General features: G+C 46.8%; 1 protein-coding gene across 1 annotated transcript in view; it reads right to left on the bottom strand.

The window, feature by feature from the left end:
• Nucleotides 1-15,009, bottom strand: part of LOC110487981 (inactive phospholipase C-like protein 2) — a 57,047-nt gene that overhangs the window by 27,013 nt on the left and 15,025 nt on the right. The window contains exons 2-3 of the mRNA XM_036971598.1: nucleotides 3,639-3,740; nucleotides 3,205-3,354 (exon numbers count right to left, since the gene is read on the bottom strand). Coding sequence (XP_036827493.1) covers nucleotides 3,205-3,354; nucleotides 3,639-3,740 — 252 coding nt within the window. The remainder of the gene's footprint in view (nucleotides 1-3,204; nucleotides 3,355-3,638; nucleotides 3,741-15,009) is intronic.

The following is a 15,009-nucleotide window of genomic DNA, read 5'->3' as shown; positions in this document are numbered from 1 at the left end:
TGATAGAGGGGATGGCGATACGGGTGTAGCTACCTACCTCTCTGATGGAGGGGACGGCGATACGGGTGTAGCTACCTACCTCTCTGATGGAAGGGACGGCGATACGGGTGTAGCTACCTACCTCTCTGATGGAGGGGACGGCAATACGGGTGTAGCTACCTACCTCTCTGATGGAGGGGACGGCGTTGCGGGTGTAGCTACCTACCTCTCTGATGGAAGGGACAGCGATACGGGTTACCTACCTCTCTGATGGAGGGGACGGCGATACGGGTGTAGCTACCTACCTCTCTGATGGAAGGGACGGCGATACGGGTGTAGCTACCTACCTCTCTGATGGAGGGGACGGCGATACGGGTGTAGCTACCTACCTCTCTGATGGAGGGGATGGCAATACGGGTGTAGCTACCTACCTCTCTGATGGAGGGGACGGGGATACGGGTGTAGCTACCTACCTCTCTGATGGAGGGGATGGCGATACGGGTGTAGCTACCTACCTCTCTGATGGAGGGGATGGCGATACGGGTGTAGCTACCTACCTCTCTGATGGAGGGGATGGCAATACGGGTGTAGCTACCTACCTCTCTGATGGAGGGGATGGCGATACGGGTGTAGCTACCTACCTCTCTGATGGAGGGGACGGCGATACGGGTGTAGCTACCTACCTCTCTGATGGAGGGGATGGCAATACGGGTGTAGCTACCTACCTCTCTGATGGAGGGGACGGGGATACGGGTGTAGCTACCTACCTCTCTGATGGAGGGGATGGCGATACGGGTGTAGCTACCTACCTCTCTGATGGAGGGGATGGCGATACGGGTGTAGCTACCTACCTCTCTGATGGAGGGGACGGCGATACGGGTGTAGCTACCTACCTCTCTGATGGAGGGGATGGCGATACGGGTGTAGCTACCTACCTCTCTGATGGAGGGGACGGCGATACGGGTGTAGCTACCTACCTCTGATGGAGGGGACGGCGATACGGGTGTAGCTACCTACCTCTGATGGAGGGGACGGCGATACGGGTGTAGCTACCTACCTCTCTGATGGAAGGGACGGCGATACGGGTGTAGCTACCTACCTCTCTGATGGAGGGGACGGCGATACGGATGTAGCTACCTACCTCTCTGATGGAGGGGACGGCGTTGCGGGTGTAGCTACCTACCTCTCTGATGGAAGGGACGGCGATACGGGTTACCTACCTCTCTGATGGAGGGGACGGCGATACGGGTGTAGCTACCTACCTCTCTGATGGAAGGGACGGCGATACGGGTGTAGCTACCTACCTCTCTGATGGAGGGGACGGCGATACGGGTGTAGCTACCTACCTCTCTGATGGAGGGGATGGCAATACGGGTGTAGCTACCTACCTCTCTGATGGAGGGGACGGCGATACGGGTGTAGCTACCTACCTCTCTGATGGAGGGGATGGCGATACGGGTGTAGCTACCTACCTCTCTGATGGAGGGGATGGCGATACGGGTGTAGCTACCTACCTCTCTGATGGAGGGGACGGCGATACGGGTGTAGCTACCTACCTCTCTGATGGAGGGGACGGCGATACGGGTGTAGCTACCTACCTCTGATGGAGGGGACGGCGATACGGGTGTAGCTACCTACCTCTGATGGAGGGGACGGCGATACGGGTGTAGCTACCTACCTCTGATGGAGGGGACGGCGATACGGGTGTAGCTACCTACCTCTCTGATGGAGGGGATGGCGATACGGGTGTAGCTACCTACCTCTCTGATGGAAGGGACGGCGATACGGGTGTAGCTACCTACCTCTCCTGTGGAGGGGACGGCGATACGGGTGTAGCTACCTACCTCTCTGATGGAGGGGACGGCGATACGGGTGTAGCTACCTACCTCTCTGATGGACGGGACGGCGATACGGGTGTAGCTACCTACCTCTCTGATGGAAGGGACGGCGATGCGGGTGTAGCTACCTACCTCTCTGATGGAGGGGACGGCGTTGCGGGTGTAGCTACCTACCTCTCTGATGGAAGGGACGGCGTTGCGGGTGTAGCTACCTACCTCTCTGATGGAGGGGACGGCGATACGGGTGTAGCTACCTACCTCTCTGATGGAGGGGACGGCGATACGGGTGTAGCTACCTACCTCTCTGATGGAAGGGACGGCGATACGGGTGTAGCTACCTACCTCTCTGATGGAGGGGACGGCGATACGGATGTAGCTACCTACCTCTCTGATGGAAGGGACGGCGATGCGGGTGTAGCTACCTACCTCTCTGATGGAAGGGACGGCGATACGGGTGTAGCTACCTACCTCTCTGATGGAGGGGACGGCGATACGGGTGTAGCTACCTACCTCTCTGATGGAGGGGATGGCGATACGGGTGTAGCTACCTACCTCTCTGATGGAGGGGACGGCGATACGGGTGTAGCTACCTACCTCTCTGATGGAGGGGACGGCGATACGGGTGTAGCTACCTACCTCTCTGATAGAGGGGATGGCGATACGGGTGTAGCTACCTACCTCTCTGATGGAAGGGACGGCGATGTGGGTGTAGCTACCTACCTCTCTGATGGAAGGGACGGCGATACGGGTGTAGCTACCTACCTCTCTGATGGAAGGGACGGCGATGCGGGTGTAGCTACCTACCTCTCTGATGGAAGGGACGGCGATGTGGGTGTAGCTACCTACCTCTCTGATGGACGGGACGGCGATACGGGTGTAGCTACCTACCTCTCTGATGGAGGGGACGGCGATGCGGGTGTAGCTACCTACCTCTCTGATGGACGGGACGGCGATACGGGTGTAGCTACCTACCTCTCTGATGGAGGGGACGGCGATACGGGTGTAGCTACCTACCTCTCTGATGGAGGGGACGGCGATACGGGTGTAGCTACCTACCTCTCTGATGGAAGGGACGGCGATACGGGTTACCTACCTCTCTGATGGAGGGGACGGCGATACGGGTGTAGCTACCTACCTCTCTGATGGAGGGGACGGCGATACGGGTGTAGCTACCTACCTCTCTGATGGAGGGGACGGCGATACGGGTGTAGCTACCTACCTCTCTGATGGAAGGGACGGCGATACGGGTGTAGCTACCTACCTCTCTGATGGAAGGGATGGCGATACGGGTGTAGCTACCTACCTCTCTGATGGAGGGGACGGAGATACGGGTGTAACTACCTACCTCTCTGATGGAGGGGACGGCGATACGGGTGTAGCTACCTACCTCTCTGATGGAAGGGACGGCGATGCAGGCCTTGTCTGACTCCTTCTTGGAGGGCTCCCATCGCAGGGCCTGCAGACCTGACTCCAGCAGGTAGTAGCGTTGGTAGACTCGTGAGTTGGAGCGCACCTTCCGAAACTCAGTACCCTCCATCTGGAGACAGATGAGACGTCAAACATGCACACACCTTGATCCTATTCACTAGGAAGCAAATGGGCAGAAACGGGAAAGAACTGCCTGCACTTGACCAATAAGAAACTTTTTTTTTCTTCGTTTTCCGTTGTGAAATGTTTTGTTATGGTGTGCACTGTGTCACTTGTATAAAAAACAAACCAACAGACACTGCCACTTCAGAACTGTACAACTAGAATGGAACAAGTGTAACTAGTGTAGTAACTGGTTTATAATTAGTGTGTGTAATGGGTGATGTTCCCCACCATGGCGCTGATGCAGTCTGCAGCGCTGCTGATCTTCCTCTCAGAGAGACTGCTGCTGAAGGATACCGTCTTCTTCCTCTCACGACCAGCACGAGACCCATCCTATAGAGAGAGGAGGAGCGGATGTGTGGGGAATCGATAAGAGGAAATTAGAGAGACAGAGAGAGAGATGAATGAATGAATGAATGAATACAGATAAACCTACACTCCTACCCAGCCCAGCAGAGGCTCATTTCACTTTGCTGGTGTTCTTTCTGATAACATGTGTCAGAGTGCCTTTGACCTTCACCAATAACCCATTAATCAAACACTGATGGGCTTTGAAAATTCTAATTCCATGCCCCCTTGATGACTTTGGCCTCCGAATGATCTGAGTTCTATCACTGTTCCGCTCGAGGAGAGAGAGAGAGGGGTGGGTTTATTCAATTACAGATATATCTAGCTCTAGATTTTTTTTGAACTGTCAAAGGCAATCTGTGGCAGCATCGGCGCTGGAGTCTGAATGATGGAGAACCAGGGAAGAACAGAGGGGGCTCGGTCACGTTCTGTAATCCAATCACGTTAACACACATTAAAAGGTTCCTCTAGCGCAGCCAATGAATACCTTGGCAATCTTATCAATCAGCCTAGCCGATACTCAATAATAGGTCTAACGCGGGTAAACATTAAACTTAAATCGGAGTAATGTAGAATCAATGTAGAATCAATGTAGAATCTGAACCCACACAAACACCCATGGAGAAATGCACCAAACAAATAGGTGTAGGACCTTAGCAATCTTCGCTGCACAGCCTCCTGAATGTAATTCTATGGGCCCATCTATCTCCTTCAACTGCGTCAGCCTTTACTGGCTTTATTGTCTCCATGGGGAAATGTTGTTGTAGTGTCATGTACACGTTTAAAGTGGCATTTAAACAACAAAACAAATTGACAATACAACTTTCATAACAGTTACTGAGTTGATAGGAACATTAGCCTGAGCTATTTAGGAGGGATACCACACCTGGCACAAATGATTGTCTAGTTGTGTTTTTCCTGCTGAGGGGTGCTCTATACCTGCGACCAGAGGGGAGTAGTTCAAAGTCCGGGTGGCTTGGGTCTAAAATGATTTTGTGAGCCTTGCGGAGGGCCCTGACCTTAAAGATCTCATCCAGGCCTGTCTGTTTGACTCCAAGTACATTGGGGAGGGCCCTGACCTTAAAGATCTCATCCAGGCCTGTCTGTTTGACTCCAAGTACCTTGCGGAGGGCCCTGACCTTAAAGATCTCATCCAGGCCTGTCTGTTTGACTCCAAGTACCTTGGGGAAGGCCCTGACCTTAAAGATCTCATCAAGGCCTGTCTGTTTGACTCCAAGTACCTTGGGGAGGACCCTGACCTTAAAGATCTCATCCAGGCCTGTCTGTTTGACTCCAAGTACCTTGGGGAGGACCCTGACCTTAAATATCTCATCCAGGCCTGTCTGTTTGACTGCAAGTACCTTGGGGAGGGCCCTGACCTTAAAGATCTCATCCAGGCCTGTCTGTTTGACTGCAAGTACCTTGGGGAGGACCCTGACCGTAAAGATCTCATCCAGGCCTGTCTGTTGGACTCCAAGTACCTTGCTTGCTGTGGTGATAATCCCTCTCAGCATATTTCTCTGGCTGACAGTGGAATTGCTAAACCAACAAACAATACAAAAAGATAAAATACTCTCAATGAAAGATTTGTAAAACAGAGTCAGTATAGTACAACTAACATTACAAGATTCCAGCTTTTTGAGAAAGTACAGTCTCCTTTGAGTCTTTTTGTTGATCAGGTCTGTACATTTACTCTACTGAAGCTTCTTGTCCAAGAGGAAACCCAGATACCTTGTTCAGAAGCTTCAGTCATTTAGCACGTCCTTTTATCTATGTCATATCGTTAAGGTTGACTGCATCATACACTGATCAGGGTCAAAGGTTAGTTGGCTAGTCAGGTATAACCAATAAAAAGCCCCTTTAACTGTTCAACTGTAAACAGAAGGACTGTTTGGTAAAAAGAGGAAGAGAGATTGCTGTGAGAGAGCGAGAGAGAGAGAGAGAGAGAGAGGGAGAGAGACGGTGAGGGAGAGAGAGGGAGAGAGCGAGAGAGAGAGAGAGAGAGAGAGACGGTGAGAGAGAGAGAGAGAGACGGTGAGGGAGAGAGAGGGAGAGAGAGAGAGAGAGAGAGAGAGAGAGAGGGGGGGGGGTGCCTGGTATGTACACATGAGTGTGATCACATGGAGAGGGGACACGGAGTTCGGGGGGGATAGCTAGAGAAAGAGAACAGTGGTGGTGGGTTTTAAGTCCCTGTTCCTTCATGTAACAGTCTCTGTCAAACAGGTGTTCTCCCAACAGGGATCAGTTATGTCTGATCATCATGCCTCCTTTATTCATCAACTCATAGCTAGCTCCCTTTTCTCTCTTCTCTATTCCCACTCTTTTTTTGTTCCTGGAAGATAACAAAAAAGAGTATCCCTTTCCTCTCTGCTGCTTCTTTGAGAATATCTTTGGAGAAATCCTGGTTACACGCCAGCCAGCCAGACAGACAGACAGACAGACAGACAGACAGACAGACAGACAGACAGACAGCCAGACACTAGCTCCAGTGATGCCAAAGAAAATCAATGTGGCACTAAATCTACAGTACTTCATCAGTACTAGTGTGGTTTCTCCCGGCCATTCACACCCAGGTGCACATAAAACGCCTTGAGACCAAGCGATAATGACTGGACATAAATACCATCGAAATGCTATCAATGACTTGTTTATCTTGCAGTCTAAAGGCCTGTGTCTGTACCATGTATAGCTTAGACACTAGACATTCGTTACTGATACAGTGCCTTGCGAAAGTATTCGGCCCCCTTGAACTTTGCGACCTTTTGCCACATTTCAGGCTTCAAACATAAAGATATAAAACTGTATTTTTTTGTGAAGAATCAACAACAAGTGGGACACAATCATGAAGTGGAACGACATTTATTGGATATTTCAAACTTTTTTAACAAATCAAAAACTGAAAAATTGGGCGTGTAAAATTATTCAGCCCCTTTACTTTCAGTGCAGCAAACTCTCTCCAGAAGTTCAGTGAGGATCTCTGAATGATCCAATGTTGACCTAAATGACTAATGATGATAAATACAATCCACCTGTGTGTAATCAAGTCTCCGTATAAATGCACCTGCACTGTGATAGTCTCAGAGGTCCGTTAAAAGCGCAGAGAGCATCATGAAGAACAAGGAACACACCAGGCAGGTCCGAGATACTGTTGTGAAGAAGTTTAAAGCCGGATTTGGATACAAAAAGATTTCCCAAGCTTTAAACATCCCAAGGAGCACTGTGCAAGCGATAATATTGAAATGGAAGGAGTATCAGACCACTACAAATCTACCAAGACCTGGCCGTCCCTCTAAACTTTCAGCTCATACAAGGAGAAGACTGATCAGAGATGCAGCCAAGAGGCCCATGATCACTCTGGATGAACTGCAGAGATCTACAGCTGAGGTGGGAGACTCTGTCCATAGGACAACAATCAGTCGTATATTGCACAAATCTGGCCTTTATGGAAGAGTGGTATGAAGAAAGCCATTTCTTAAAGATATCCATAAAAAGTGTTGTTTAAAGTTTGCCACAAGCCACCTGGGAGACACACCAAACATGTGGAAGAAAGTGCTCTGGTCAGATGAAACCAAAATTGAACTTTTTGGCAACAATGCAAAATGTTATGTTTGGCGTAAAAGCAACACAGCTGAACACACCATCCCCACTGTCAAACATGGTGGTGGCAGCATCATGGTTTGGGCCTGCTTTTCTTCAGCAGGGACAGGGAAGATGGTTAGAATTGATGGGAAGATGGATGGAGCCAAATACAGGACCATTCTGGAAGAAAACCTGATGGAGTCTGCAAAAGACCTGAGACTGGGACGGAGATTTGTCTTCCAACAAGACAATGATCCAAAACATAAAGCAAAATCTACAATGGAATGGTTCAAAAATAAACATATCCAGGTGTTAGAATGGCCAAGTCAAAGTCCAGACCTGAATCCAATCGAGAATCTGTGGAAAGAACTGAAAATTGCTGTTCACAAATGCTCTCCATCCAACCTCACTGAGCTCGAGCTGTTTTGCAAGGAGGAATGGGAAAAAATGTCAGTCTCTCAATGTGCAAAACTGATAGAGACATACCCAAAGCGACTTACAGCTGTAATCGCAGCAAAAGGTGGCGCTACAAAGTATTAACTTAAGGGGGCTGAATAATTTTGCACGCCCAATTTTTCAGTTTTTGATTTGTTAAAAAAGTTTGAAATATCCAATAAATGTTGTTCCACTTCATGATTGTGTCCCACTTGTTGTTGATTCTTCACAAAGTTCAAGGGGGCCGAATACTTTCGCAAGGCACTGTACTTCCCCAATCAGAGGTGTCCCAGATGGCACTCTATTCCCTATACAGTATAGTACACCACCTTTGACCAGGGCCCTATGTGGTGCCATTTCACACACAGCCAGACAATGGCCGTGTCCTAAATCTGGCTTGCCTACTACTTATTTAAACTCCAAACTTTGTACTAATTGTACCGCGTACTATTTAGAACATACTGTTTAGTACGATCATATGCAGTAAGGTCCAAATATCAACATACTACTCATCCATACTGAGAATGTGTCATCATATGTGCAATCCAGATTGTTCCCAGCAGTTTGTTGATGTTGTGGAACACGTCCCCTATTCGGGTTATCAGCTGTTGTCGAACATGCCTGTGTGAAAAGAAGATTCTCTTCCTCAAAAGTGTGCAGTGAATTCTACTAGATGAAAAGCCAAACTGAGTATGACATCCTGGCATTTAAAGCACACTAGATTATTGAAATTGCACACAATATAAACCTACATGTTTTTGCTAGAGGTGCAGCGGAATGGCCGATTAATTAGGGCCGATTTCAAGTTTTCATAACAATCGGTAATCTGCATTTTTGGATTCCGATTATGGCCGATTACTTTGCAATCCATGAGGAGACTGCGTGGCAGGCTGACCACCTGTTACGCGAGTGCAGCAAGGAGCTAAGGTAAGTTGCTAGCTAGCATTAAACTTACCTTATAAAAAACTATCAATCTTCACATAATCACTAGTTAAACTACACGTGGTTGATGATATTACTAGGTTTACTAGCTTGTCCTGTGTTGCATATAATCAATGTGGTGCCTGGTAATTTATCATCGAATCACAGCCTACTATGCAAAATGGGTGATGATTTAACTTGCGCATTCTCAAACAAAGCACAATCATTCCACGACTGTACCTAACCATAAACATCAACGCCTTTCTTAAAATCAATACACACAAGTATATTTTTTTTAAACTTGCATATCTAGTTAAAATAAATTCATGTTAGCAGGCAATTTTAACTAGGGAAGATGTGTCCCTTCTCTTGCGTTCATTGCAAGCAGAGTCAGAGTATATGCAACAGTTTGGGCCACCTGGCTCGCTGCGAACTAATTTGCCAGAATTTTACATAATTATGACATAACATTGAAGGTTGCGCAATGTAACAAGAATATTTAGACAACGGCTTGTATTTCTGTGTTTATTATAATTAATTCTATGGTTTGATAGAGCAGCCTGACTGAGCGGTAGAAGGCGACAGCAGGCTCGTAATACCCTGACTGCCGCGAATGCACGTCGCATGGGCGAGCGTTGCAAAATACATTTAGAAATCTATGTTATTCAATTATTGCACCCACACAGCTCGCGAGCGTCAACAGGCGTCTGCGTTGCCAAGAGATAAAATAGAAGTCCTTTCAATTTCTGACACAGATCACGCTGCAAGTCCAGTCTTTCCCATCTCCTCATTGTTTTATAGAAGCAGGTACCCACATGCCATCTCCTCATTGGTTATACCCACGTGGGTGATTGAAAGACGAAAAGTGTTGCCGGTTGTCATGGTAAAACTACGAAAGTTTAAATGCCATTCACCATATAAGGAGGAGAGATGACTAAAAACAATTCGGTGGACCGTTTAATGTGTGGAATAATTATCGGAGGAGAGGACCTTGTGCATTTCAGGTAAAATAACAACCTAATGATTATATCCCAGGTCAAATTAGCTAGCAACAGCAAGCTAGCTAAATAGGACAAATTAGCTAGCAAGTGCAAGCCCCAAATTAATGTTATTAGTTTAGAGTTTGTTTTGATATTTTAACCTGCGTGTCGTGATCGCGTTTGATGTGGGGGGACAAAATACATTTATGCACGATGGCGCACGAGCGCAGCGGTTTGGGTTCCGTGTTAGCCATGCTTGCTTCCCAGCGCTGTTTATGTCGTCAAGCCTATCAACTCCTGAGAGTAGGCTGGCAATACTAAAGTGCCTATTAGAACATCTAATAGTCAAAGGTATATGAAATACAAATGGTATAGAGAGAAATAGTCGATGCGTCATAATTCCTAAAATAACTACAACCTAAAACTTCTTAACTGGGAATATTGAAGAACTGGGAATATTGAACCACCAGCTTTAATATGTTCTGAGCAAGGAACTTAAACGTTAGCTTTTTTACATGGCACACATTGCACTTTTACTTTCTTCTCCAACACTGTGTTTTTTGCATTATTTAAACCAACATGAGCATGTGTAAGGGTTCTCGTCCTCCTCTTCTGATGAGGAGTAGCGAGAAGGATTGGAGGACCAATGCGCAGCGTGGTAAGTGTCCATAATGTTTTTAATAAAGACAATAGAACACTCTAACAAAACAATAAACGATGACGTGAATATACAAAACCATAACAGTACAGTGTAAACCAAACACTAACACGGAAAACAAACACCCACAACCCAAAAGTGAAAGCCAGGCTCCCTAAGTATGATTCTCAATCAGGGACAACAATTGACAGCTGCCTCTGATTGAGAACCATACTCAAAAACCAACATAGAAAAACAAACAGACTGCCCACCCAACTCAAGCCCCGACCATACTAAAACAAAGATATAATAACAGAACTAAGGTCAGAACGTGACAGCATGTTTCATTATTTGAGACAAAATAGATTTGATGTATTATATTAAGTTTTTAAAAAGTGTTCATTCAGTATTGTTGTAATTGTCATTATTACAAATATAATATATATATTTTTTTTTAAACCGGCTGATTAATCGGTATCTGCTTTTTTTGGTCCTCCAAAAATGGGTATCGCCGTTAAAAAAATCATAATCGGTCGAACTCTTGTTTTTGCATACTACACTGCTCAAAAATATGAAGGAAACACTTAAACAACACAATGTAACTCCAAGTCAAATCACACTTCTGTGAAATCAAACTGTCCACTTAGGAAGCATCACTGATTGACAATAAATTTCACATGCTGTCGTGCAAATGGAATAGACAACAGGTTGAAATTATAGGCAATTAGCAAGACACCCAATAAAGGAGTGGTTCTGCAGGTGATAACCACAGACCACTTCTCAGTTCCTATGCTTCCTGGCTGATGTTTTGGTCACTTTTGAATGCTGGCGGTGCTTTCACTCTAGTGGTAGCATGAGACAGAGTCTACAACCCACACAAGTGGCTCAGGTAGTGCAGCTCATCCAGGATGGGACATCAATGCGAGCTGTGGCAAGAAGGTTTCCTGTGTCTGTCAGCGTAGTGTCCACAGCATAGAGGCGCTACCAGGAGACAGGCCAGTACATCAGGAGACGTGGAGGAGGCCGTAGGAGGGCAACAACCCAGCAGCAGGACCGCTACCTCCGCATTTGTGCAAGGAGGAGCAGGAGGAGCACTGCCAGAGCCCTGCAAATGACCTCCAGCAGGCCACAAATGTGCATGTGTCTGCTCAAACTGTCAGAAACAGACTCCATGAGGGTGGTATGAGGGCCCAACGTCCACAGGTGGGGGTTGTGCTTACAGCCCAACACCGTGCAGGACGTTTGGCATTTGCCAGAGAACACCAAAATTGGCAAATTCGCCACTGGCGCCCTGTGCTCTTCACAGATGAAAGCAGGTTCACACTGAGCACATGTGACAGTCTGGAGACGCCGTGTCGATAACGTTCTGCTGCCTGCAACATCCTCCAGCATGACCGGTTTGGCGGTGGGTCAGTCATGGTGTGGGGTGGCATTTCTTTGGGAGGCCACACATCCCTCCATGTGCTCGCCAGAGGTAGCCTGACTGCCATTAGGTACCAAGATGAGATCCTCAGACCCCTTGTGAGACCATGTGCTGGTGTGGTTGGCCCTGGGTTCCTCCTAATGCAAGACAATGCTAGACCTCATGTGGCTGGAGTGTGTCAGCAGTTCCTGCAAGAGGAAGGCATTGATGCTATGGACTGGCCCGCCCGTTCCCCAGACCTGAATCCAATTGAGCACATCTGGGACATCATGTCTCGCTCCATCCACCAACGCCACATTGCACCACAGACTGTCCAGGAGTTGGCGGATGCTTTAGTCCAGGTCTGGGAGGAGATCCCTCAGGAGACCATCCGCCACCTCATCAGGAGCATGCCCAGGCGTTGTAGGGAGGTCATACAGGCACGTGGAGGCCACACACACTACTGAGCCTCATTTTGACTTGTTTTAAGGACATTACATCAAAGTTGGATCAGCCTGTAGTGTGGTTTTCCACTTTAATTTTGAGTGTGACTCCAAATCCAGACCTCCATGGGTTGATAAATTTGATTTCCATTGATAATTTTTGTGTGATTTTGTTGTCAGCACATTCAACTATGTAAAGAAAAAAGTATTTAATAAGAATATTTCATTCATTCAGATCTAGGATGTGTTATTTTAATGTTCCCTTTATTTTTTTGAGCAGTGTATTTAGGAGGCAAGTGTGGGTATTGGGACAAGACCAGTAACAAGTCTCTAGAGAATGATATGTAGTTCTATGAGGATATCGTCTCACAGACAGAGGTTTGTGTTGATCTGGAGGAGCAAATGCCATGTGACATGACTTCATTTGTCATATGTCTACACACAACCTCAGTGCACGTATCAATACACACACACACCTCGGACATCAATATAGACCCTGAACAAATGACCTTGAAAAGAGAGTACCTGGGCACACAAACACATTCATTCAGTTGTACACAAGTGACCTGTACGCAGGCTTATAAAGACAAGCATGGTGAGAAAAACAAACAAACAAACACACACACAGTGTACACTGTCTTCTAAAATGTTTGCTAAAGAGTCATGTAACCTTTAACGATCTGTAACCTCTACTTGAATGATAGAATTAGCCACGCTACCTTGTGTGTGTGTGTGTGTGTGTGTGTGTGTGTGTGTGTGTTTATGCATCGTTGGGAGAAAGAGCGAGAAAGAAAGAAACAAAATCTTTGTCCTCAACAGTTCTCTCCTTGTCGCCAGTGTTTCTCATAAATCCGAGACATATGGTGAAAACCTCCCATCGCCACTCTGAAGCCTTCAAAACAGGAAGCAGTGGTCAGTCACAAAGCAACTTCCTGTGGTGGTCTGGGGCATCACAGGAAGAACTGAACTGAAGAGCCAAGCTCCTAGACATGAGACAAAGCGGCATCCAAATGCACCCTATTTCCCTACGTAGTGCACTACTTTTGACCAGGGCCCATTGGGGACAAACAAGATTGTAGATGCATTGAAACCACAGAGTTGTGTTCTCTGAAATGAAGCTGTTGGGAAGCATTGCGAATGTTTGTTTTTTTTTTATCACAAATGTATGTATGTATCTACACTATATATGCAAAAGTATGTTTCAGCCACACCCGTTGCTGACAGGTGTATAAAATCAAGCACGCAGCCAAGAAATCTCCATAGACAAACATTGACAGTAGAATGGCCTTACTTATGAGCTCAGGGACTTTCAACGTGGCACTTTCATAGGATGCCACCTTTCCAACAAGTCTGTTCATCAAATTTCTGCCCTTCTAGAGCTGTCCCTGTCAACTGTAAGTGCTGTTATTGTAAAGTGTAAACGTCTAGGAGCAACAACGGCTCAGCCGCGAAGTGGTAGGCCACACAAGCACACAGAACAGGACCGCTGAGTGCTGAAGCTCTTAAAAGTCCTCTGACCTTGGTGGCAACACTCACTACGAGTTTCAAACTTTCCCTGGAAACAATGTGAGCACAAGAACGGCTACTTGGCCATGGAAATGGGTTTCCATGGCCGAGCAGCCGCAAACAAGCCTAAGATCACCATGCTATGCATCGGCTGGAGAGGTGTACAGCTTGCCTCCATTGGACTCTAGAGCAGTGAAAATACGTTCTCTGGAGTGATGAATCACGCTTCACCATCTGGCAGTCCAACAGACAAATCTGGGCTTAGCAGATGGCAGGAGAACACTACAGTTGGCACTATGCATTGAGGTAGGTAAAGGTTGGTGGAGGAGGAATAATGGTCTGTGGCTGTTTTTCATGGTTTGGGCTAGGCCCCTTAGTTCCAGTGAGTGGAAATTTTAACACTACAGCATACACTAGCATTCTAGGAGATTCTGTGCTTCCAACTTTGTGGAAACAGTTTGGGGAAGGCCCTTTCCTGTTTCAGCATAACAATTCCCCCGTGCACAAAGCGAGGTCATTTTAGACCCAAGCCACCCCCTGTACCTGGACTTTGAATTACTCCCCCCTGGGCGCAGGTATAGGGCACCCCTCAGCAGGAAAAACAGAACGAGACAATCATTTGTGCCAGGTGTGATAAGAAAAGGCTAGTCTTTTCTTTAAAAAAAAAATATATATATATATCTTATTATTATTATTTTTATTGGTGCGTAACTGTTATGAAAATTGTGTTGTCAATCTTGTTTTGTATTTAAACGGCACTTTAAATGTGTACATGACACTGCAACAAAATTTACCCACGGGGACAATAAAGTCAGTAAGTAAGTAAGTAAGTCCATACAGAAATGGTTTGTCGAGATCGTTGTGGAAGAACTTGGGATGAATTGGAACACCGACTGCAATCCAGGCCTAATCACCCAACATCAGTGCCCGACCTCACTAATGCTCGTGGCTGAATGGAAGTCCCTGCAGCAATGTTCCAACATCTATTGGAAAGCCTTCCCAGAATATATACATGTAGGTCCATCATAATTTCTACATATTCTATCTAGTTTTAGACGCTCAAGTGTGGCCTGAGCAGACAGGAGAGATCCATTTTACTGCATTATATGGGTGAGTGAACAGATGCAGGGAGAGAAAGATGGAGAACAAGAGAAGGAAATGGCAGATAAGCAGGGAGAGGTTCTCAGGGCCTGAGGTTCTGAGGGGAAGTATGAGGAATAAACAGGGGATATAGCTAAAAATGAAAAGCAGTATCAATGGAAATCTATGATAGATAGAGGTATGCCGAAAGAGAGCGAGGAGAGATATAGACGTGGGGGGATGAAGGTCGGAACAGAGAATACTGTGTGTG

Source organism: Oncorhynchus mykiss, chromosome 32 (genome assembly GCF_013265735.2).
Source record: "Oncorhynchus mykiss isolate Arlee chromosome 32, USDA_OmykA_1.1, whole genome shotgun sequence".
Classification (NCBI taxonomy): domain Eukaryota; kingdom Metazoa; phylum Chordata; class Actinopteri; order Salmoniformes; family Salmonidae; genus Oncorhynchus; species Oncorhynchus mykiss.
This window is presented reverse-complemented; position numbering and strand designations above follow the sequence as displayed.